General features: G+C 39.6%; 1 protein-coding gene across 4 annotated transcripts; it reads left to right on the top strand.

Moving 5' to 3' along the window:
• The first annotated feature begins 294 nt into the window (after positions 1–294).
• Plk4 (polo like kinase 4) lies at positions 295–22,662 on the top strand. Of its 4 annotated transcripts, none has more exons than XM_048333819.1 (16): positions 295–558; positions 1,134–1,229; positions 2,240–2,335; positions 2,546–2,660; positions 4,084–5,101; positions 7,408–7,505; positions 9,424–9,770; positions 11,638–11,742; positions 12,542–12,644; positions 13,082–13,231; positions 14,242–14,375; positions 14,452–14,543; positions 14,693–14,837; positions 16,498–16,638; positions 19,516–19,622; positions 22,282–22,662. In XM_048333819.1, exons 1-16 carry the CDS (start codon positions 529–531, stop codon positions 22,382–22,384), a joined length of 2,880 nt encoding a protein of 959 aa, XP_048189776.1. In that variant the 5' UTR covers positions 295–528; the 3' UTR covers positions 22,385–22,662. The 4 variants fall into 4 exon arrangements, with proteins under 4 accessions (XP_048189776.1, XP_048189774.1, XP_048189777.1 ...); XM_048333817.1 differs by lacking the exon at positions 295–558 and adding an exon at positions 861–1,010; XM_048333820.1 differs by lacking the exons at positions 295–558; positions 22,282–22,662 and adding exons at positions 861–1,010; positions 19,857–20,068.
• Positions 22,663–22,669: the final 7 nt, after the last annotated feature.

The following is a 22,669-nucleotide window of genomic DNA, read 5'->3' as shown; positions in this document are numbered from 1 at the left end:
GTTCGATTCCTCAGCACCACGTATATAGAAAAAGGCTGCAAGTGGCGCTGTGGCTCAAGTGGCAGAGTGCTAGCCTTGAGCAAAAAAGCCAGGGACAGTGCTCAGGCCCTGTGTCCACGCCCCAGGACTGGCAACAAAACAAAAGAACAACCCTCTGGAGTTGGAGGTAGCTTTCCAGGTGGATTAGAACCGCAAGTCGTGCCAACTGGCGCCCACAGCCGGGAGAGAGCGCGGCGGCCGGAAGAGCGCTCGGCGCGCACGCGCGGGCGGCCGCTCCGAGGGCCCGCCGCGTGACGTCACGCCAGCCAGGCTCCGTCGGCCTCGAGCGGGATTTTCAAAATGGGGGCGCGGAGGTTCCACCGCGGCCTCGGGAGGTGCCAGGGAGACTTGTCGGTGGCGTCGGCATCGTCGCCGGGAGCGGCGGCCTAGAAAGCAGAGCCTGATGGGCGCCAAGACCGGCTGGCTGCTGGGAGCGTTACCTCGAAGGCGCTGCGCGAAGGGAGCGAGCCCGGGCCGAGGCCTGGGAAGATGGCGACCTGCATCGGCGAGAAGATCGAGGTGAAAGTTTTCGGGGCTCAAGGGGCCAGGGAGGACCGACCGGGCCACCGAAGGCTGAGGGGGGTCGGAGGCCGGGGGGTGGGGAGCGCCGGGGGCCGAGGGAGGCCCGCCGGGGCCGGAGGGCGGGAGGCGGGGGCTCCTGGGGCCCGGGAGGTCCGCCGCCGCCCCGCCGGCTGCTCGGGGGCGGAGCGGCCCGCCCCTCGGAGCCCCGGGAGGCCCAGCCTCTGGGGCGCGGGCCCTGGGAGGTGCCGCGCCGGGGCCGCCCTCCCCCTTCCCCGCGGGGTTGGCGGTTAGCCGCGGCGGGACCTGCGGCGGGTTCTGGGACCGAGGCGGGGGCGGACGATGAGGCTGCGGAGCTCTTTCCTTAGGGCGCCGCCCGGGACCCAGCCTGGAGCTTGGGAGCCCCGCGAAGCGCCAGCATGCCCTCCTCCCCGCGCGCCGGCCGTATTGAGGTGCAATTCCCGCTTCTCGTCCCACGTCGCTCTCGTCCCACTGTCCTTTCCCAGCCCCTTCCCATCTTTCTTTTCTGCGTTATCCCGTGCGTTATCACCTATGTCTGATGTTTAATTTTTTAGGATTTTAAAGTTGGAAATCTGCTGGGTAAAGGATCATTTGCTGGTGTCTACAGAGCCGAGTCCATTCAGACTGGTTTGGAAGTTGCAATCAAAATGGTAAGACTGCACTAATCTGTGTTTCTTCTGTACTTTGTAAGGAAGTGCGGAGGTATGCTGTTCCAGATGTCACAAATTCTTGATTTCTACCAGCCATTTGTTTTATTGGAATATGAAGAATAAAAAAGGCAATAGAGCCAGGTCCAGTAATTAAGCTTGAGAATACTGGAGGAGAGCTTGACCTTGCTTAAGTGTTTTAACTTTATTAACGTTTAGTTTTAACTTTATTAACGTTCATGCTAGGCAAGCACTCTACCACTAAACCACATTCCCAGCCCCAGTAATTTTTTTTTTAATAATATAGATGTGTTTGGGGCTGGGAATATGGCCTAGTGGTAGAGTGCTCGCCTCATATACATGAAGCCCTGTGTTCAATTCCTCAGCACCACATATATGGAAAAAGCCAGAAATGGCTCTGGCTCAAGAGGTATAGTGCTATCCTTGAGCAAAAAGAAGCCAGGGACAGTGCTCAGGCCCCGAGTCCAAGCCCCAGGACTGGCAACAAAACAAAAAACAAAATAATACAGATGTGTTTGGCAATCCAAAGTTCTAGTCTTGATTATTAGAAAACAGTCTAATAAACTAAACATAAGAGTTGTCTACCTAGTGATAGAACTACAGGTAGAGTGCTTGCCTAGCATAAACAGATTGGTGATTCCTATCGCTAGCAATTTAGAACAAGAGAAGAATTATTAAAACCCGTTGGAAAAAGTAAGAGGACTTTTGTGTTAAGATTTAAGTTGGGATTTTCTTCCCATGGTTAGTAGAATTATGTTATCAGAGTATTTAAATTGAGAGAGTATATTAGAATGCAGATGACATATTTACTGACTGTCCATTCTACCATACAGGCTTCTTGTTGCCCTGAGAAAATAGGTGGGAATTGATCAGGACATGTATAAAAAGACTATAGTCTGTTTTGCACTACTTCTAGATTTTCAGTATTGACTTTTAACAACTTTCTATTTACAAGTATATCATCAACATTTAAACTTCTCTGCTATTTTTAGATAGATAAGAAAGCCATGTACAAAGCTGGAATGGTACAACGAGTCCAAAATGAAGTGAAAATACATTGTCAGTTGAAACATCCTTCTATCTTGGAGGTGAGTTACAAGTTTTATAACAGTAGCTAAGGAGAATGAACCATTTTTTACTACTTTAGATTTTAGAGATACAGTCTTCCTATGTAATTCAAACTGATTTCAAAATCATAGTTCTATTAGTCTCAGCCTCCTGAGTACCAGAATTACAGGTATGTACTGCCATGCTTGAGATTAGATTTTTGCATAATTTATTATACTTTTACATTTCAGCTTTATAATTATTTTGAAGACAACAATTATGTGTACCTGGTATTAGAAATGTGCCATAATGGAGAAATGAACAGATACCTAAAGAACAGAATGAAACCTTTCTCAGAAAATGAAGGTAGGCTTCATTGTCTCTTCTTTTCCCTCTCTCCTTCCCTCCTTCTTTTTGGTAATATAAACACCTTGCCTTTTAGAGTGGTTTTGAAAAGTGCTATTTTATAATATTTTGCAAAAGTCTTTATTCATGCTTTAGGCTGGAAAAAGAGATTCCTGTTTGCCTCCTAAAAGCTGGTAGGTTTTATAAATCATTCACAGGTTACTGAAACAAGAAATTTGTTATCCTTTTTATGTTCCCCCAAAACACATTGTTAGTTAAAACATTTGTGTGTGTATATGTGTGTGTGTGTATATATATATATATATATATATATATATATGCTTTCTAGTCTGCAAAGCTTTTTAGAGTGTCATTGATAGCTGTAGTTTCTAAATCAAGTACAATCACTGAAATAATTTTTTTTTTTTTTTTTTTGCCAGTCCTGGGCCTTGGACTCAGGGCCTGAGCACTGTCCCTGGCTTCTTCCCGCTCAAGGCTAGCACTCTGCCACTTGAGCCACAGTGCCGCTTCTGGCCATTTTCTGTATATGTGGTGCTGGGGAATCGAACCTAGGGCCTCGTGTATCCCAGGCAGGCACTCTTGCCACTAGGCCATATCCCCAGCCCCTGAAATAATTTTTTACTGAAAATGTACAGAATACTTTCCTGAACTCCCTCAGCTTATCAATTGACATGCAAATAGTTACTATACCTATTTTACTCTCTAATTCACTATGTATTAAGTTTAGACTTCTTTTCAAATATTCAAGTATATTTTTTCAAAATACAAACTTTGAAAAAGTATGAGTGCATCATCACATCTAATTTTTTTTTTTTTTTTTTGCCAGTTCTGAGGCCTGAATTCAGGGCCTGAGCACTGTTCCTGGCTTCCTTTTTGCTCAAAGTTAGCACTCTACCACTTGAGCCACAGAAGCCAGGAACAGTGCTTAGGCCCTGAGTTCAAGCCCTAGGACTGCCCCCCCCCAAAAAAAAAAAAAAAAACTTCTTGATGGTATGTAGAAAGTGTATCAGTTACAAATGGCAAAGATTAAAGCCAGTACCTGGTTTTCTTTTAAAGAGAATCCGGTATTATGATTATCAGCAGAATGGTATTTTGGTTGATAAATCTAATGTGTAATCTGCTATTTTCCTGTACTTAATATCATACTTTTCTTTTTAAGTCTACCTTAGTTTTACAAGGGGGTTCCACGTGTGCATACAGTGTATTCTGATGAACCATAACTCTGTCATTCTCAACTATCCCACTGCCCACTGTTTAGAAGTTTCAACTAGTTTCATTGTTCTGTTATCATGTATTCAAACAAACTCTGTAAACTTGAATTTTAATGTAATTCTTTGGCATTTGTACCTAGGTTTCATAGTATTCTGAATGTTGAATCTCTGAAAGTTTCCAAATTATAACTTCTCTTTTTTCATCCTCATAGCTCGACACTTCATGCATCAGATCATTACAGGAATGTTATATCTTCATTCTCATGGTATATTACACCGGGACCTCACACTTTCTAATCTCTTGCTTACTCGTAATATGAATATCAAGATTGCTGATTTTGGCCTGGCAACCCAGTTGAAAATGCCACATGAAAAGCACTATACACTTTGTGGAACTCCTAATTACATCTCGCCAGAAATTGCAACTCGAAGTGCACATGGACTTGAGTCTGATGTTTGGTCCTTGGGTTGTATGTTTTACACATTACTTATAGGGAGACCACCTTTTGACACGGACACAGTCAAGAACACATTAAATAAAGTTGTAATGGCAGATTATGAAATGCCAACTTTTTTGTCAAAAGAGGCCAAGGACCTTATTCACCACTTACTTCGTAGAAATCCTGCAGATCGTTTAAGTCTGTCTTCAGTATTAGATCATCCTTTTATGTCCCAAAGTTCTTCAGCAAAAAGTAAAGATTTAGGAACTGTAGAAGACTCAATTGATAGTGGACATGCCACAATTTCTACTGCAATTACAGCATCTTCCGGTACCAGTGTAAGTGGTAGTTTATTTGACAGAAGAAGACTTTTGATTGGTCACCCACTCCCAAATAAAATGGCTATATTTCCAAAAAGTAAACATTCAAGTGACTTTTCTTCAGGTGATGGGAGCAGCTTTTGTAACCAGTGGGGAAATGAAGAACAAGAAATCAGTAATAGTGGAAGAAGAAGAGTAATCCATGATGCAGAAGAAAGGCCACATTCTCGATACCTTCGTCGAGCCCATTCCTCTGATAGATCCAGCACTTCTAGTCAGTCTCGTGCAAAAACATACATGATGGAAAGATGTCACTCAGCAGAAGTGCTTTCAAAGTCCAAAAGGTCAGGAATTGACGAAAATGAGAGATACTCACAACCAAGCGGTGGTGTCAATGTTTTTCACTTCTTTAAAGAAAAAACATCCAGTACTTCTGGATCTTTGGAAAGACCTGATAACAACCAAGCAGTGTAAGAATTCTACCAGAAGTATTTTATTTTCTGTAAACATTGTACTAGCATGAATGTGAAGCTGCCATCTAAATTAGGGGGTCCCCCCAGGCAATGAGTATCAGTTTTTATGAGAGGTAGAAAATAGTTTTTGAATTATTGTTAGGTTTTCTCTTTATTTTTGTGGTACTGGTGTTTGAACTGTGCCAAGAAGGTACTCAACTGCTTGAGTTATGCATCCAGCCCTTTTTACTCTTTTCTGTGCTACTGGGATTAGAGGTTAGGGCCTCACAATTCAAGTGCTTTGCCGCTTAGGGGACACTTCCTTCCCTGATTTTTTGTTATTTTGGAGGTAGAGTCTGTCTACCTGAGTTGGCCTCACTTTAATCTACATCTCAGCCTCCCAAATATCTAGGGTAACAGGTATTGGTCACCAGTGTTCGTCTTTGACCTTCTTATTTTATGTGTATGAATGTGTCAGTATTGGACTCGATCTCAGCCTTGAGCTTTTCCTTAACTTTTTTGCTCAAGGTTGGTACTCTACCACTGGTGCTACACCTCCACTTCCTGGCTTTTGGCTGGGCTATTGGAGATAAGAGTCTCATGAACTTTGTTGTCAAGCCACTTGGAACCATGATCCTTAGATCTTAGCCTCCTGAGTAGCTAGGATTGCAGTCATTAATTAGCCTGTTGTGTGGCTGCTCTGATTATTTTGGTGATCAGATCATGCTTTTTCTAGGCTAGTCTGGAATGCATTTCTATTTATAACAAGCTTGAGTGACAGGTGCATTCCACCATGCTCAGCCTCTTGAGGTGTGGGGGGGGGGGGGCGTCGGGCAGGGGGAGGCAGTATCTCATGAACTTTCTGACTAGACTTGCCTCAAGCCACAGTCTTCCCAATTTCTGTGTCCAGCATAGCTAGGATTTTAGGCATAAGCCTCTGATTTCCAGCAGATCAGGTTTTTTTGTTTTTAAGTGTAGCTGGATATGGTGGCATACACCTATAATTCCAGTACTAGGAAGTCAGAGTTTGAAGCCAGTGAATTCAATTTGGATTGTAGTTATAATATAACTATCAACCCTTTCCCCTAGCAAGGCAAAAAAATGTCGTTATAGAATGTGTTTAATTTTTGGAAATTTTAACTTTTTCATTTTAAATGGAGCAAGTTTCCATTGATACACTATAGTTAAAATTGGATCCCTGAAGTACTCTAAAAACTGCAGACTAGTGGGGGTGGGGAACATTGTTCCCATGGCCTTTATTTTTTTTTTATTTATTTTTTTTTTATTAATTGGACATAAATTTTTTTACAAGGTGTTGTGCAAAGAGGGTACAGTTACATAGTAGGGCAGTGTGTACATTTCTTATGATATCTTACAACCTGTTTTTCTATCCCTTGTCTAGGTCAGGTTGACATATATGCAATATACAATGTATCAAGAACATATACAGTATTCACAGACTTGGTCTCTACTGTCTCTCCGTCTCCCTTTGTTAACAGTCATATATCAGGGAGATCATGCCCCTTTGTTTTCTGTGTTCTAGGCTTGTCTCACTCAACATTATTTGTTCGAGTTCCGACCATTTCCCTGCAAATAACAATATTTCACCATTCCTAATCGCTATGTAGTATTCCATTGTGTATAAGTACCATATTTTTTGGATCCATTCGTCTGTGGAGGGGCATCTGGGTTGTTTCCATATTTTAGCTATTGTGAATTGTGCCGCGATAAACATGGTAGTACAAATGCCCATGGCCTTTATAAGGCCCTTGAAATCACTTGATCAGGCCCTGCCAAAGCAGCTGCCAGCCAGATTTGAAAACCAGTAAATCTAGTAGCTGTTCTCAAAGACATTCAGTCAATCTAGGTCCATGAATGTTGTTATAAGTGTCCAAATGGTCCTTTGCAGAGAAAAGGTTCTCCACCCCTGCCTGATGATAAATGCTTTGTCTTGAGAGAAGATAAACCATGGTACTGACTGCTTTTACCTTGAAAACCGTTTTTTTTTTTTTTGTTTTAATCAAAATTATTTCTCTAATCCTGTTTTAGCTTTTATGCTTGAAATGTAAAAGGGAAGTAAGCTGTATAAAAGCAGTATGACGTTTTAGTATTTTTAGAAATAGTTTAATACTTTTCTACAGTAATTTTGAAGTTTCCAGGTATTCAAATCTTTCTCTTAGTGTATCTACTTGAAAAAGTTGCATGAGGGCTGAATAGCAACCCTGGCTTTTATCTTAGCACAGCCTCCCTCCCCCACAAAATAGAAAGTTGCCTGATGATTTATTAGTTAATGGGATTTTTTTTGTTGTTGTTCCCTCCTTTAGCTCTAATCATCTTTGTTTAGGAAAAACTCCCTTTCCATTAGACCAGACATCTCAGATGGAAATGGTGCAACAGTGGTTTGGGAATCTGCAAGTAAATGGTGAGTTTTTAATGGAGAATTAGTGATCTGGAACCTTACTGACTATGACAGATTTCTATTTGTATTTCTTATGAAAACATTTTCAGTAAATTTCAAAAAAGCTATATTGCAACAACAATAGTGCATATTTAGAACATTTAAGTTAGCTACTATCTGTACTCAACATACGTGATGAATTCACTAAATTCAAATAAAAAATTGAGGAAGATAGCATTATTATCCTAATTTTCAGATGAAGACATTGTGCATAGAATCTGTTTATAGGTGCTACACAACCATTCAATAGAGAAGCTAGAATTCTAAGACACAGGAGTTTTACTTTGGAGCCGTTTGCTCTTACAGCTTCCCTATCATGAGCATCTACTGCCAGTGTCTCCAAAATATTTTAGACATGATTTGCCTTATTTTAGCTCGAAGCTGATATAGACATTGTAGTCTGACACTTCTCACCAAAGTAAACAGCTACTACAACATTTTAAAGCATCTGTCACCCAAGTCATTATAGATAGAGTGTTAATAGTCCTACTTAGCAAAAATAACATTCACAGAAGGTGAACTGCAAAATAATGATGGGAAAAGAAAAAAAAACCATATGGAGAGGAGGAGATAATTTTTTACCAAGTGTTATATTACTTTACTGACAAAGAGTCCATAATGAGGCTGTAATTTAAGCAGAACTGTTAAGTGGTCTCAAGTCTACTCTTTTTAAAAAAGAAATTGATATGATCTTCAGATACCTAAAAGGGAATTACTCTTTTTCGTGTATACCTGTTGGAGGTAATTTCTTTGTTTTTGCCATGTACATAATCATACACTTGTGTTTACAAGTATTTCCATTTGGCAGTGTGAATTTTGAGATAACAGTATAGAAGTATTCTTTTACTTTTAAAATATTTTACTTGAGACAAAATGCTTTTATTTATTTATTGAGAAACCCTTAAAAAATCATGTAAGAAAATGATGCAGACGTGGAGATTAATAATTGAAAATTTTCAGGTAATCTACTTGTTTAAAGACTTTTAGAGTAGTAGTTGTATGGACTCTAAAACTTTGCAAAAAAATATAAGAACTTCTTAAAATATTGGTATAAGTACATGTGTAATATTAAATATTAATACCATTAAAATTATTAATATAGTGTTGCACTTTTTTTTTTTTGCCATTCCTGGGTCTTGGACTCGGGGCTTGAGCACTGTCCCTGGCTTCTTCTGCTCAAGGCTAACACTCTACCTTTGAGCCACAGCACCACTTACGGCTTTTTTTGTTTATGTGGTGCTTTGGGCATGCTAGGGCTTCATGCTACTAAGCCACATTCCTAGCCCCCATTGTGTTGCTTTGTTTTTGTTTTGTTTTTTTGATCAGCTGTGGGGCTTGAACTCTGGGCTTGGACACTGTCCCTGAGCTCTTGAGCTCAAGGCTGCTGGTCTGCCACTTGAGCCATAGCGCCACTTCCCGTGTTGCTTTTATATACCCCTTTTTCTAGATAAAGATGGATTAGACAGACCTGAGCATAAGGGAATAAATGTATATATTTTTCATATATACAGTGATTATCTGAGACTCTTCTCAAATCTGCTTTTGTTAAAACATTGCTTTGCTTTAGAATAGGTGACTATAGTTTTTACCTTAATTGAAAATTTCATCTCATATACATACATGTATATGTATATATATGTGCATATATAATTATGTATGTAATGGTTACTATAGTGAAACAAATTAATATAGCTGTCAGAGTTAACTATTGCAATTACATACTTTCTTCCCTTTGGCCAGAAAAATATAACCTACTGATTTAGAAAAAGTTCTGGATACAAATAGGCTCATACTTTGGTACTATATTTTTTCTTAGTGATATGGTCAGCACATTTATGTCTCTTTCCAGTTACTAAAACGCTTTTTTCACTGTGTATTATAGCTCACTTAAGAGAAACTACTGAGCACGGTAGCATTAGCCCACACCAGGATCACCAGGGATATCCAGATTGGCAAGACACATCAAGAAATGCTTGGACTTGTGAAAATACTTGTGAAAATGCACATCCTGTAAAACAGCTGAACACTATGAAATACATGACTGCACTTCACAGTAAACCTGAGATAATTCAGCAAGAACCTATTTTTGGCTTAGATACCCCTGAACAAAGCAAGACTAGGGGTATGGAGTCAACTTTGGGGTGTCAAAAACGTACATTACGAAGCATTACAGCTCCTTTGATTGCTCACAGGTTAAAACCAATCAGACAAAAAACCAAAAAGGCTGTGGTATGTCTCTTTTTAAGTTACTGTTTGATATATTTCTTATAATTTAGTTCTTACGAATGAAATAACTTTTAATCACTTGATTGTAGAGAATGTACATGATAAACTTTTTTTTTTTTTTTCCCAGTCCTGGGGCTTTAACTCAGGGCCTTGGCACTGTCCTTGAGCTCCTTTTGCTCAAGGCTAGCACTCTACCACTTGAGCCACAGCACCACTTCCGGCTTTTTTCTATATATGTGGTGATGAAGAATCAAACTCCAGGGCTTCATGCTTGCTAGGCAAGCACTCTACCACTAGACCAAACTCTAAACTTAAAGAGAAAAAAGATTGACTATTCATGGGAAAATAGCTCTTTTTTTCCCTCTAGCTTTTTGGTTTTTTTGTTCTTTGTTGCTGTTTTTGTTTTGAGACAGGGCTTCTGTTGTGTAGACAAGTCTAGCTTTTGAACTTTTGGCTGTCGTACTTCAATCTCTCAAGGGTCGGGATTACAGGTGTGCACTAGGACCTAGTTGTTCCCTTTAGCTTTGTAAGGATGGTGAATTGAGCAACCAGGCACTGGTGGCTCACACCTGTAATCCTAGCTATATTCAGGAGGCTGAGATCTGAATCTGATGATCACAGTTCAAAGCTAGCCCACAAGTCCATAAGAATCATCTCCAATTTTTTTTTTTGGGGGGGGGGTCAGTTGTGTAGCTTGAACTCAGAGCTCTTTTGCTCAAGGCTAGCTCTTTACCACTTTGAGCCACAGCTCCACTTCTAAAACAATTGCTTTATTTATTTATTTTTGTTTATATGGTACTGAGGAATGGAACCCAGGGCCTCAGATTGCTGGGCAAGCACTCTTCCACTAAGCCACATTCCCAGCCCTTCATCTCCAATTAACCACCAAAAAGTATAGCTCAAGTGGTAGAGTGATAATGTTCAGCAAAAAAGCTCAGGGACATTCACTGCCCAGGCCCTGAGTTCAAACTCAGGACCAGCACCCCCTGGCCCCCCCCCCAAATAGTGAATTGATACTTTTTATGAAGTTTTGAATTTTAAATTATGACATTTAAAAAATGTTTGACTGAAAAACATTTTAAATGATGGTGACAAAATATTGTATTTAATTTTATTCATAGTTTTGATCAGTGAATTGGTAATTGCTTGCTTTAATTTTTAACTTTGCCTTTATTTCAACCTCCAGTTAAAAAGTTAAATTATAAATTTAAGGCTGTGTGTCAGTGGCTTATGCCTGTAGTCCTAGCTACTCAGGAGGCTGAGATTTGAGGAATGCAGTTCAATTCCAGCCTGGGCGTGAGACTCTATCTCCAATAACCACTGGAAAAATGGAAGTGGCATTGTGGCTCAAGTAAATCTCTAGCTTTGAGTTGAAGAGCTCAGGAACAGCACCCAGGCCCAGAGTTCAATCCCCGCCCCCCCAACCAACCAAAAAAAAAAAAAGTAAATTTTTAACAACTAAAATTCAAAGTTTAATTTGTATGTTTATGTTTAGAATTTTAAAATTGTATGAAGTAGGAATGATTTTTTTCCTTTACAAATTAATTTTCTGTTCTTTCCCATTTCATCCATCTTGCCTTTGTCTGGCTTTCTATTGTCTTTTTTAAGTCCTTATTCTCCACCCTACCTTCTGTTTTCAGTTTCCTTGTTGGATATCATTTCACACTTCATTATACAGCTTTACCTATCTACCTTCTGGCTCATATGTGCTCAAATTTACCTCCTGTCTCAACTGTTAAACTGAAACAGCTACTCAGTTTTGACTTTGACATTTGTTTGTTATGGTTAAGTACTTTTAAGTTATCATGGGTGTCAGAGATGTCCTAATAAATAAGATAATTTTAAAGTATTTTTTTGGTTATTTCTTTAGGTGAGCATACTTGATTCTGAGGAGGTGTGTGTGGAACTACTAAAGGAGTGTACATCTGAAGAATATGTGAAAGAAGTTCTTCAAATATCCAGTGATGGGACTATGGTATGTATTTATTTTATGATCTTATTTAGCATTCCAGTTTACCTTTCAGTATCAGTATTTTAATATGGTTATCTTTGGAGTTCAAAAATTGAATACCATACTAAGCATATTAATTTAAATAGTGTAGCTTTAAGACCTTTAAGAGAAGTGAAACGTCTGTAGCTTGTGCCTGTAATTCTGCATACTCTGGAGGCTGAAATCCAGAGGCTTTCAATTTGAAGCCAGACCAGGTAGAAATGTCTGAAAAATTTTGTTGCCAAAACAACCAGCAAGTGCCAAACTGGAGGCATGACTCAAGAATTAGACTAAAAGCAAGCAATGGAAGCCCTGAGTTTAAGCCTTACTAGTGGCAAAAAAGAAAAAAAAAAGCATATAGTATAGGTGTAGAGACCTTGCCTCTATACATGAGGCTTTGGTAATAAGCTTTGGTTATGTTTTTTAAGAATTAAAGAATAGGGCTGGGAATATGGCCTAGTGGCAAGAGTGCCTGCCTCATATACATGAGGCCCTGGGTTCGATTCTCCAGCACCACATATACAGAAAATGGCCAGAAGTGGCGCTGTGGCTCAAGTGGCAGAGTGCTATCCTTGAGCAAAAAGAAGCCAGGGACAGTGCTCAGGCCCTGAGTCCAAGCCCCAGGACTGGCAAAAAAAAAAAAAAAAGAATTAAAGAATAAAGAATCTTTCTAAAATTAATGTCAGTATTATGTTTGAGCCCTATATATTTTTGGTAACAGTGTAATACTCTTAATGATATACTGTTAAAATGTACAATTAAAGATCTTGAAAAACTTTTACAGGTCACTGTTTATTATCCAAATGATGGAAAAGACTTTCCTCTTATTGATAGACCTCCTTCACCTACTGACAACATTAGTAGATATAGCTTTGACAATTTACCAGGTATGTAAATTTTGTTGTTGTTGGTTGTGGGGCTTAAACTTGAGGCTCAAGTCTAAAATTCAAGCACTTTGAGCCATAACTCTACTTCCAGTTTCTTGGTGGTTAATTGGAGATGAAGAGTTTCTCGGGGCTGGGAATATGGCTTATCAGAGGAGTGCTTGCCTTGCATGAATGAAGCCCTGGGTTTGAGTCCTCAGCACCACATAAACAGAAAGAGACAGAAGTGGGTGCTGTAGCTCAAGAGGTAGAGTGCTAGCCTTGAGGAAAAAAAAAAAAAAAAGCCAGGGACAGTGCTCAGGCCCTGAATCCAAGGCCCAGGACTGGCAAAAAAATAAGAGAGAGAGAGAGAAAGAAATCAAATAGGTAAGAATATATAGGTAAAACTATGTGTCAAATCAATATTTACTTCTTTAATATTAGGTAATTTTTCCCCTTAGAAAAATACTGGCGAAAATACCAATATGCTTCCAGATTTGTACAACTTGTACGATCTAAGACTCCCAAAATCACTTACTTTACAAGATATGCTAAATGTATTTTGATGGAGAATTCTCCTGGTGCTGATTTTGAAGTTTGGTTTTATGATGGTAAGTACTACCTAGAAATGGTATTTTTTTCCTTTTTGTTTGTAATGTAGTACTTGTATATATATATTTAAAAATTCATAACAAAATTTGCAAGGTGTGTTTGTATACATATATGAACTATGTAATATACATTTTATATACATATAAAATATATAGTGCATATACAGTCTCCATATATAAATTATACAGCAAGTATACTATGTTAGGATATTTTAAACAAAATTTACTTAAATACATAACTCCTATAATATGTATATATGTATAGTCCACTTTCCCAATCTAGCTCTGAATACAGATTGACGGTGTAAAAATTGTGCAAAATAAATAGTATCTTTCTTACTAGAAACTCAAATTGGTATGAAATTATGACAGCTATAAATGTGGCAAAATAGAAAGCAAGCATAGTTTGTAATAGAGAATATCACACTCTAGATATTCTACAAAAATGATGTACTTTTCTCTTTTTGGCCGGTCCTGGGGCTTGAACTTAGGGCCTGGATGCTGTCCCTGAGCTTCTTTGTGCTCAAGGCTAGCATTCTACCACTTGAACAACAGTGCCACTTCCAGGGTTTGAACGTTTGTTTGTTTGTTTTGAGTAGCTTACTGGAGATACTAATCTCATGAACTTTTCTGCCTGGGCTGGCTTCAAACTGTGATCCTCAGATCTCAGCCTCCTGATTAGCTAGGATTATAGGCGTGAGCCACCACTGCTTGGCTATAATGAGGTACTTTTAAATCATGAATCTCAGTAGATACTCATCCATAAATATCACGCAGCACACAAAGCCTGATGGCTGTCTTTAAGTTACATTTTTCTATGAGAGCAGTGATTATTTTTTAATATACAAATGTTGGTAAGAGCAGATAAGTGCCACAGGAAAATGGGTGGCCTATATATTCAGATATCTTGAGAGTCTAATTTTATTAAATGATCAGTAAATGAATATAAATTATACCTGGATCATAGAGCCGGAATGTTGGAAGAAATTATAATAGTTCTTATTTTTTAGGAACAAAAATACACAAAACAGAAGATTCAATTCAAGTGATTGAAAAGACTGGGAGATCTTACAGTTTGAAGAATGGAGACGAAGCTAACACCTTAAAAGAAGAAATAAATATATATATGGATCATGCTAATGAGGTATCTGCCTACTGAAATTAAAAGTGATTACAAGTTAAATAAGTAAAATACTGACAGCACTTTTCTTTTGAAATAGGGTCATCATATTTGTTTAGCACTGGAATCTATAATTTCAGAAGAAGAAAAGAAAAGTAGGAGTGCTTGTTTTTTCCCAATAATTGTAGGAAGGTAAATATTTGACAGTTGTGAACACCTGTCTAAAATGTCGAAGATATGTGTAATTCTTAAGAATTGAGTGTTTGCATTATAAATATTCCTGTTTGCTTTCTGTGGAAAGTTTTAACGAATTATATTTGGACATTTCTTTTTTCTTTCAGAAAACCAGGTAGTACTAGTTCACCTAAGGCCTTATCACCCCCTCCTGTGGATGCCAACTACTCAATGAGGGATAGACCAACTTTGAATAAATTGATCGTGAATCGTGCTACTTCTCCAACACAAGGGCCAATACTTAACCCATCTGTAAGTAAATATATCATTTCTGAACTTTAAACCATTAGTGATTGCTTGACACTTAGTAAATTAGAATCTGACATTGGGGAAATATAGCTCTATGGCACCCCACTTATTTACAAGTGTAACATTATGGATTCCATCCCTACAACCACAGTCAATAAATTAGGGGGAAGATAAAGAGATATGAAACTATGGGGGCTGGGAATGTGGCTTAGTGGTAGAGTGCTTACCTAGCATGCATGAAGCCCTGGGTTTGATTCCTCAGCACCACACACACATAAAAAGCCGCAAGTGGTGTTGTGGCTCAAGTGGTAGAGTGCTGGGGCTGGGAATAAGGCCTAGTAGCAAGAGTGCTTGGGTCCAATTTCCCAGTACCATATATACAGAAAACGGCCAGAAGTGGCGCTGTGGCTCAAGTGGCAGAGCATTGAGCAAAAATAAGCCAGGGCAGTGCTCAGGCCCGAGTCCAAGCCCCAAGACTGGCCAAAAAAGGAAAAAAATATATAAAAATTTAGAAGAGCTCTATTAGGTAGGGATGTGGTTATATACATAACCAAATATGTATTTTCATCTGTAGCAATGAAAAAATTCCTTGGGAGAAAAAAAAGACATCTACCAAAAAGCATCACATATGTGATTTGTCTTTGTATTTTCCTTATTTTTAACAATTCGGTTGGTATCTTAATTTTGTAATTTTTTATTTAAAAGTTTATAATTGTTTTGTTTTTTATTTGGACCAGTCTTGGGGCTTCAATTCAGGGCTTGGGCATTGTCCCTGAGCTTCTTTTGCTCAGGGCTGGCACTTCACCACTTGAGCAGCCATAGTGCCACTTTCTGGCATTTTTTGTTTATGTGGTACTGAGAAATCAAACCCAGGGCTTCATGCATACTAGGCAAGCACTCTACCACTCAGCCACATTCCCAGCCCCTAAAAGTTTATTCTTCTTTTATTTATCTTATGTATCTATATATATCATCTTCTATCTAAGGTGCTAGAACAGGAGCTTGAACTTGGGGCCTCATGCTTTTATTTGGCTTTTTCTGCTCAAGGCTGATGCTCTCTATCACCTGAACCAAAACCCACTTCCTAACAGTTTAAGTCAGGCACCAGTGGCTCATGTCTGCAATCTTAGGAAGCTAAGATAAGATTGTGGTTTGAAGTCATGTGGGGCAGGAAAATCCATGACACTTAATTCTTTTTTTTTTTTGTAGGGCTTGAACTCTGGACCTGGGCACTGTCCTTGAGCTCTTCAACTCAACTCCAGTGTTCTACCAGTTGAGCCATAGCACCACTTCTGGTTTTCTAGTGGTTAATTGGAGATAAGAATCTCATGGACTTTCTTGCCCTAGCTGGCTTTGAAACTCAATCCTCAGGTCTCAGCCTCCTGAGTTGCTAAGATTACAGGCGTGAGCCACCAGCACCAGCTCTAGGACACTTTCATCTCCAGTTAATCACCAAAAAGTCAGAAGTACTGCTGTGGCTCAAGTGGTAGAGCACTAGCCTTATGTAAAAAGAGCTCAGGGATAGCACCCAGGCCCTGAGTTCAAGCCCTAGGACTTGTACCAAGAAAAAGTTAGCTTTAGAGTAATGAAAATTCAATGACTTTCCACTTTTGATGACATTGGCTTATAAAAATCAGTAAGAATGTTTTCCTGTCCTTTGTAGATAGTTACAGTGGAAAGACCTGGCCATAAAGCTACACCTTCAGAAACAAGCATCTCTTCTAATAGCCTAAAAGATTGTCTTCCGAAATCAGCACAACTTTTGAAATCTGTTTTTGTAAAAAATGTTGGTTGGGCTACACAGGTAAGAAGTTTCTAGGGAAGTGAATTTTCTCAGTATCAATTTCAATTGGTTTCTGCTGATAAGCCAGTTATCTGAAAATGTAAACTATTTTAATAATTGGTCTATGAGGAAGTTTTTAACTTTTGGGGGGAGGAGGGGTCGTGGGGCTTGAACTCTGGGCCTGGGCACTGCCCCTGAGCTCTTCAGAAGAGCTCAAGGCTAACCTCTACCACTTGAGCCACAGTACCACTTCAGATTTTCTGGTGGGTTAACTAGAAGAGTCTCACAGACTTTCCTGTCCAGACTGGCTTTGAACCTCAATCCTCAGATCTCAGCCTCTTGGGTTAGCTAGGATTACAGACATGAACCACCAGTGCCTGGCCAGTTTTACACTTTTTTACATTGGTAATGTCATTAAAACAATAATATATGTATAAAGTTAGAGGTAGGGCTGGAGATATGGCCTAGTGGCAAGAGAGCTTGCCTTGTATACATGAGGCCCTGGGTTCGATTCCCCAGCACCACATATACAGAAAACGGCCAGAAGTGGCGCTGTGGCTCAAGTGGCAGAGTGCTAGCCTTGAGCAAAAAGGAAGCCAGGGACAGTGCTCAGGCCCTGAGTCCAAGGCCCAGGACTGGCCAAAAATAAATAAATAAATAAATAAAATAAAGTTAGAGGTAAAAAAAAAATAAAATAATTGAATCTTAGCTGAATAAGAAGTTCGAAGCCAGCCAGTGCTGAGAAATCTGAGTCTTATATCCAATCAATCAGCAAAAAGCTTGAATCTCAGCTACTTAGGAGGCTGAGATCTGTGAACCAGAGGTTTATAGACAGCTTGAGCTGACAGATTTTTTTGTTGTTTTTTTTTTCCTTGCTCGTCCTGGGGCTTGAACTCTTGCCCAGTCAAACTGAAAGTCTCTTGTAGCCAATTAACTAGCAAAAAGCCAGAAGTGACCGGGTGGCTAAAATGATTAAAGTGCTAGCCTTAAGTAAAGAAACAAAGTGAGAATGCAGGGCCCTTAAGTTCAAGCCCCACAAAAGAAAAACAATCAGAGGTCATGATAATTTGAAGAGTGGAGACACTGTCCAGAGCAATGTAAATTATTTGTTTCCTTTACAATTAGTAACTTTCATTTGGAAAAATAAGGAAAAAATTGTATTAAAAAATTAAGGCAGGGCCGGGAATATGGCCTAGTGGTAAAGTGTTCGCCCTTGTATACATGAAGCCCTAGGTTCGATTCCTCAGCACCACGTATATAGAAAAAGCCGGAAGTGGCACTGTGGCTCAAGTGGTAGAGTGCTAGCCTTGAACAAAAAAAGAAGCCAGGGACAGTGCTCAGGCCCTGAGTCCAAGCCCCAGGACTGGTAAAAACTTAAGGCAGGGGCTGGGAATATGGCCTAGTGGTAAAGTGCTGGTCTCGTAAACATGAAGCCCTGGGTTCCATTCCTCAGCACCAAGTATATAGAAAAAGCCAGAAGTGATGCTGTGGCTCAAGTGGCAGAGTTTTAGCCTTGAGCAAAAGAAAACAGGGACAGTGCTCAGGCCCTGAGTTCAAGCCCCGGGGCTGGCAAAAAAAAAAAAAACAAGCATAAAAAATTAAGGCAAACTGGGCACCAATAGCTCTCACCTGTAATCAATCCTAGCTACTCAGAGTGCTGAGATCAAAGCCACCCCAGGCAGGAAAGTCCATGAGACTCTTATATCCAATTAACCTCCAGAAAACCAGAGGGGGCGCTGAGGCTCAAGTGGTAGAGTGCTACCCGTGAACACAAAGAGGCTCGGGGTAGTGCTCAGGCCCTGAGTTCAAGCCCCACAATCAACCACCACCCAGCCCTCCCCCCGAAGAAGGTAAAATTATGGCTCATCATGGTAGTTTTACCCTGTCTCTCAGTACTTGTAAGTAGGCAATCTATTGTACACTTTGGTCTCTGAACTGTGTACTTGTGTTTTTTTCCTGTGTACTTTGTCTTCATGTTTGGAATGCAGTAGTAAATATTAATGACTAAAAGAAGTTTCAAAGGCTAAATTACACCATTCTCATTCAGGACATAAATGCTTGAGACCTAACAAAGTATTGTTTTTGCTGTTTCCTGAGACCCTTCTTGATGAGAAATACTATGTGAGACAAAAAGAAAATACTGCTCAGATAACCTAATGGATATTAGGGGGGAAGCAGGGTTCACTTAGGATCATTTAAATATTAGCCTTAGCTGTTGAAGGAATGATCTAGCTGGGTGGCCTATCTACTCAGGAGACTGAGAACTGGAGGATTGCTATTCTAGGTCAGACTATGAGGACTGGAAGCATGGTTTAAGTAAAAATGCAGTAACAGGGGGGAGCAAGCAAGCTGAGAGAGAACAAGAAGCAGCAATAAAATTAAGGAATAGGGCTGGGACTGTGGCCTAGTGGTAGAGTGCTTGCCTTGTATACATGAATCTCTGGGTTTCGATTCCTCAACACCATATATAGCCCCAGGACAGGCAAAAAAAAAGAAAAAGGAAAAAAAAACACCCAAAACATAAAATTAAGGAATAATCTGGAAAAGACAGTTTCAGTGCCAAGACCATTACACTCCTAAATTTTTATTTATGGAACTTAGACGTTTATTTTGTTGTCTGCATTTTATTTGAGATAGGCTATGAAGTCCAGGTTAGCCTGGAACTCACCATATAGCCCAGGTTGGTCTGGAACTCAAAATTCTCCACCTTCAGCTCTGCTTGGATAATTATTTAAAAGCTATGTAGAGGACAGGGCATGGTGGTGCACACCTGTAATCCCAATACTCAGGCTAGTGCAGCTTGGACCATGAATGATTGAGTGACAGTAACTATATGAGTACCTTTTAAGAAAATGAAATATCTACTGTGTAGTCATTTTGTATGTCTTATTTTTCTAGTTAACTAGTGGAGCTGTGTGGGTTCAGTTTAATGATGGGTCACAGTTGGTTGTCCAAGCAGGAGTATCTTCTATCAGTTACACGTCACCAAATGGTCTAACAACTAGGTAAGTTCTTTTTTTTTTTTTGCCAGTCCTGGGCCTTGGACTCAGGGCCTGAGCATTGTCCCACTGTCCCTGCTTCTTTTTTTTTTTTTTTTGCTCAAGGCTAGCATTCTGCCACTTGAGCCATAGCACCACTTCTGGCCATTTTCTATATATGTGGTGCTAGAGAATTGAAGCCAGGGCTTCCCATATACGAGGTAAGCACTCTTGCCACTAGGCCATATTCCCAGCCCCTAGGTAAGTTCTTTAAATGTTGATTGAAATGCAACCTTTTCCTGTAATTTTGCTCTTTGTTAATATAAATGGTTAATAAAACCACTGTCCTTGTTTTTGTATTTTGTCATGGAGCTTGAACTCGTGGCCTTGTCACTATCCCTGAGGTATTTTTTTGTTGTTTTTTTTTCCTCTGCTAAAGGCTCTACCACTTTGAGCTGTAGCACCACTTCTGGTTTTCTTATGGTTAATTGGAGATAGGAGTCTCATAGACTTTCTTGCCTGGGCTGGAATCATCAAACCATGGTTCTCACATCTCAGCCTCAAGAATAGCTAGGATTACAGACAGGCATGAGTCACCTGTGCTCCGCATTGTCTTTGTTTGATAGTTATATTCTTTAAAACGTCATTATTCTTTTTTTTTTTTTTTTTTTTGGCCAGTCCTGGGCCTTGGACTCAGGGTCTGAGCACTGCCCCTGGCTTCTTCCCGCTCAAGGCTAGCACTCTGCCACTTGAGCCACAGAGCCGCTTCTGGCTGTTTTCTGTATATGTGGTGCTAGGGAATCGAACCTAGGGCCTCATGTATCCGAGGCAGGCACTCTTGCCACTAGGCTATATCCCCAGCCCTGTCATTATTCTTCATAGCTCTACCTTTTAAATGTGTCTTTTATGATTGCTTACTGGTTATTTATATTAATGCACAGCAGTTGGTCTAAATAATCTTTCCATGAGGCACTTGAATGGTTAAATTCCTCATATCCTTATGACTCCATAGCCTGAGGAGGTTGGCCTTTCAAAATGGGCTTCTAAGTGCAGTACATCTAACAAAGAAACAAGTAATCTATTTAATGAGATAGCTTGGACTGATTTTCCTTGAAATAAATAGACAGACTTTTGAATATGAACAGTCACCCTCCATGTACATTCCACCTTTCACATTTACATTCCACATTTTTGAAAAAAAAATGATGTTGAATTAGGTACAGAATTTTCTCCTTGTTATTCACAAATAATACAAGTACTTAAGACTTAAATTATAAGTAACCTAAAAGAACATTTAAGTATAAGAAAAGAACAGGGCTTCATGATATAGGTAGGAGGATTATGAATGTTTGAGGCCAACTGAGACAAAGGGAGTGGCAAGACCTTGTCTCAGGAAAGAGCTGGGAGTATAACTCAAATAGGAGAGTACTTGTCTATCATGTACAAAGCTCACCAATAAAATATAAAATGTGGGAAGCCTAGAAGTAAAGCTCAGGCTTGCCTCCCATATGCAAGAGGCCTGAGATCGATCGCAGTACATCAAAAACAAAAGGAAAAAGGAGTAGACAAGAGTATATTGGGGGATGTAAGTGGATTGTATGCTATCAATATGCATATGTAAGACATTTGAGCATCCTTAGATTTTGGAACCAGTCCACTGAGACTATCAAGGGACAGTTTTATTTTTTATTTTATATGAATATGTGCCAGGCATGATGCTTAAAGGAATCTAGCATAGCACAAATGAATACTAATTAGGTTTCCATATTTAAATCTTAGCTTAGTAAAAAGAAGTATAGGATATTGTCAATGCCAACATAAGCACGCTACTTAATGAGAAGTACCCATTGTAGGAGAAGCCTTTTGTTACATGGCATGTATATGCAGTACTATCCCTAAGAAGTACTCCTATAGTGAGGCTTGGTAGTATAAAGTGGGTAGAACCTATGTTCACAGGTCTGATATTTTACTTTCTGAAACATTAACATTTAATAGAAGTGATCTCTTTCTTTCTTTTTTTTTTTTTTTTTTTGCCAGTCCTGGGCCTTGGACTCAGGGCCTGAGCACTGCCCCTGGCTTCTTCCCGCTCAAGGCTAGCACTCTGCCACATGAGCCACAGCGCCCCTTCTGTCCGTTTTCCATATATGTGGTGCTGGGGAATCAAACCAAGAGCTTCACGTGTAGGAGGCAAGTACTCTTGCCACTAGGCCATATTCCCAGCCCCTAGAAGTGATTTCAATAAATCCATTTACAACTTTAAAACTAAAATCTTTCTAATATAAAATTTTGTTATTTACATTTGTTTAGAGGTTTGTACCTGTAATCATAGCTACTTGAGGGGCTAAAATGTTAAGGATCATGGTTCAAAGCCAGCCCAAGCAGAAAAGTCCATGAGACTCTACTCTTATCTCTTAATTGAACACTGGAAAACCAGAAGTGGAGCTGTGGCTCACAGAAGGAGAGCACTAGCTTTAACTGAGAAAGCTCAGGGACAGTGCTCAGGCACTGTCATTACTAACCAAAAAGAAAGAAATTAGGTATGCTTCATTTCATATAGGTATCTACTCATAAATAGTTGTATTGTTTTTCTTGAAGTGCCTGTACCACTGAAGAATTCTTTAAAATGTGTATTTTTAATACTCTTAGAACTGAGTTATGTTTTCATATTTCTCTTTCTTTCACTTAGGTATGGAGAAAATGAAAAATTACCAGAATACATCACACAGAAATTACATTGTCTTTCTTCCATCCTTCTGATGTTTTCTAATCCTTCTCCTAGTTTTCATTGATCAAAAACTTCTTTCAGATGTCTCCGTTCAATAAACAACTTTTTGGCTGGCTTTCAAATAAAGTGATTTTTTAATTTAACATAACTTCTTCAGAAAGCCTTTCTACTAAGGAGAATGGAATTTGAGTTACCAAATACAAGTCATAAAACAAAATAGAGCACCTTACTTTGTTCTGAGAACATAGACCCCCAATTTTATTGTCATCATATATTGGTATCGAACAATTTTTTTTGCCAGTCCTGAGACTTGAACTTAGGGCCAGGGCATTGTCCCTGAGCTTCTTTT

This window comes from Perognathus longimembris, chromosome 24 (assembly GCF_023159225.1).
Source record: "Perognathus longimembris pacificus isolate PPM17 chromosome 24, ASM2315922v1, whole genome shotgun sequence".
In the NCBI taxonomy this organism is placed as follows: Eukaryota; Metazoa; Chordata; class Mammalia; order Rodentia; family Heteromyidae; genus Perognathus; species Perognathus longimembris.
The sequence above is the reverse complement of the archived record's forward strand: the minus strand, read 5'-3'. Positions and strand labels throughout refer to the sequence as shown.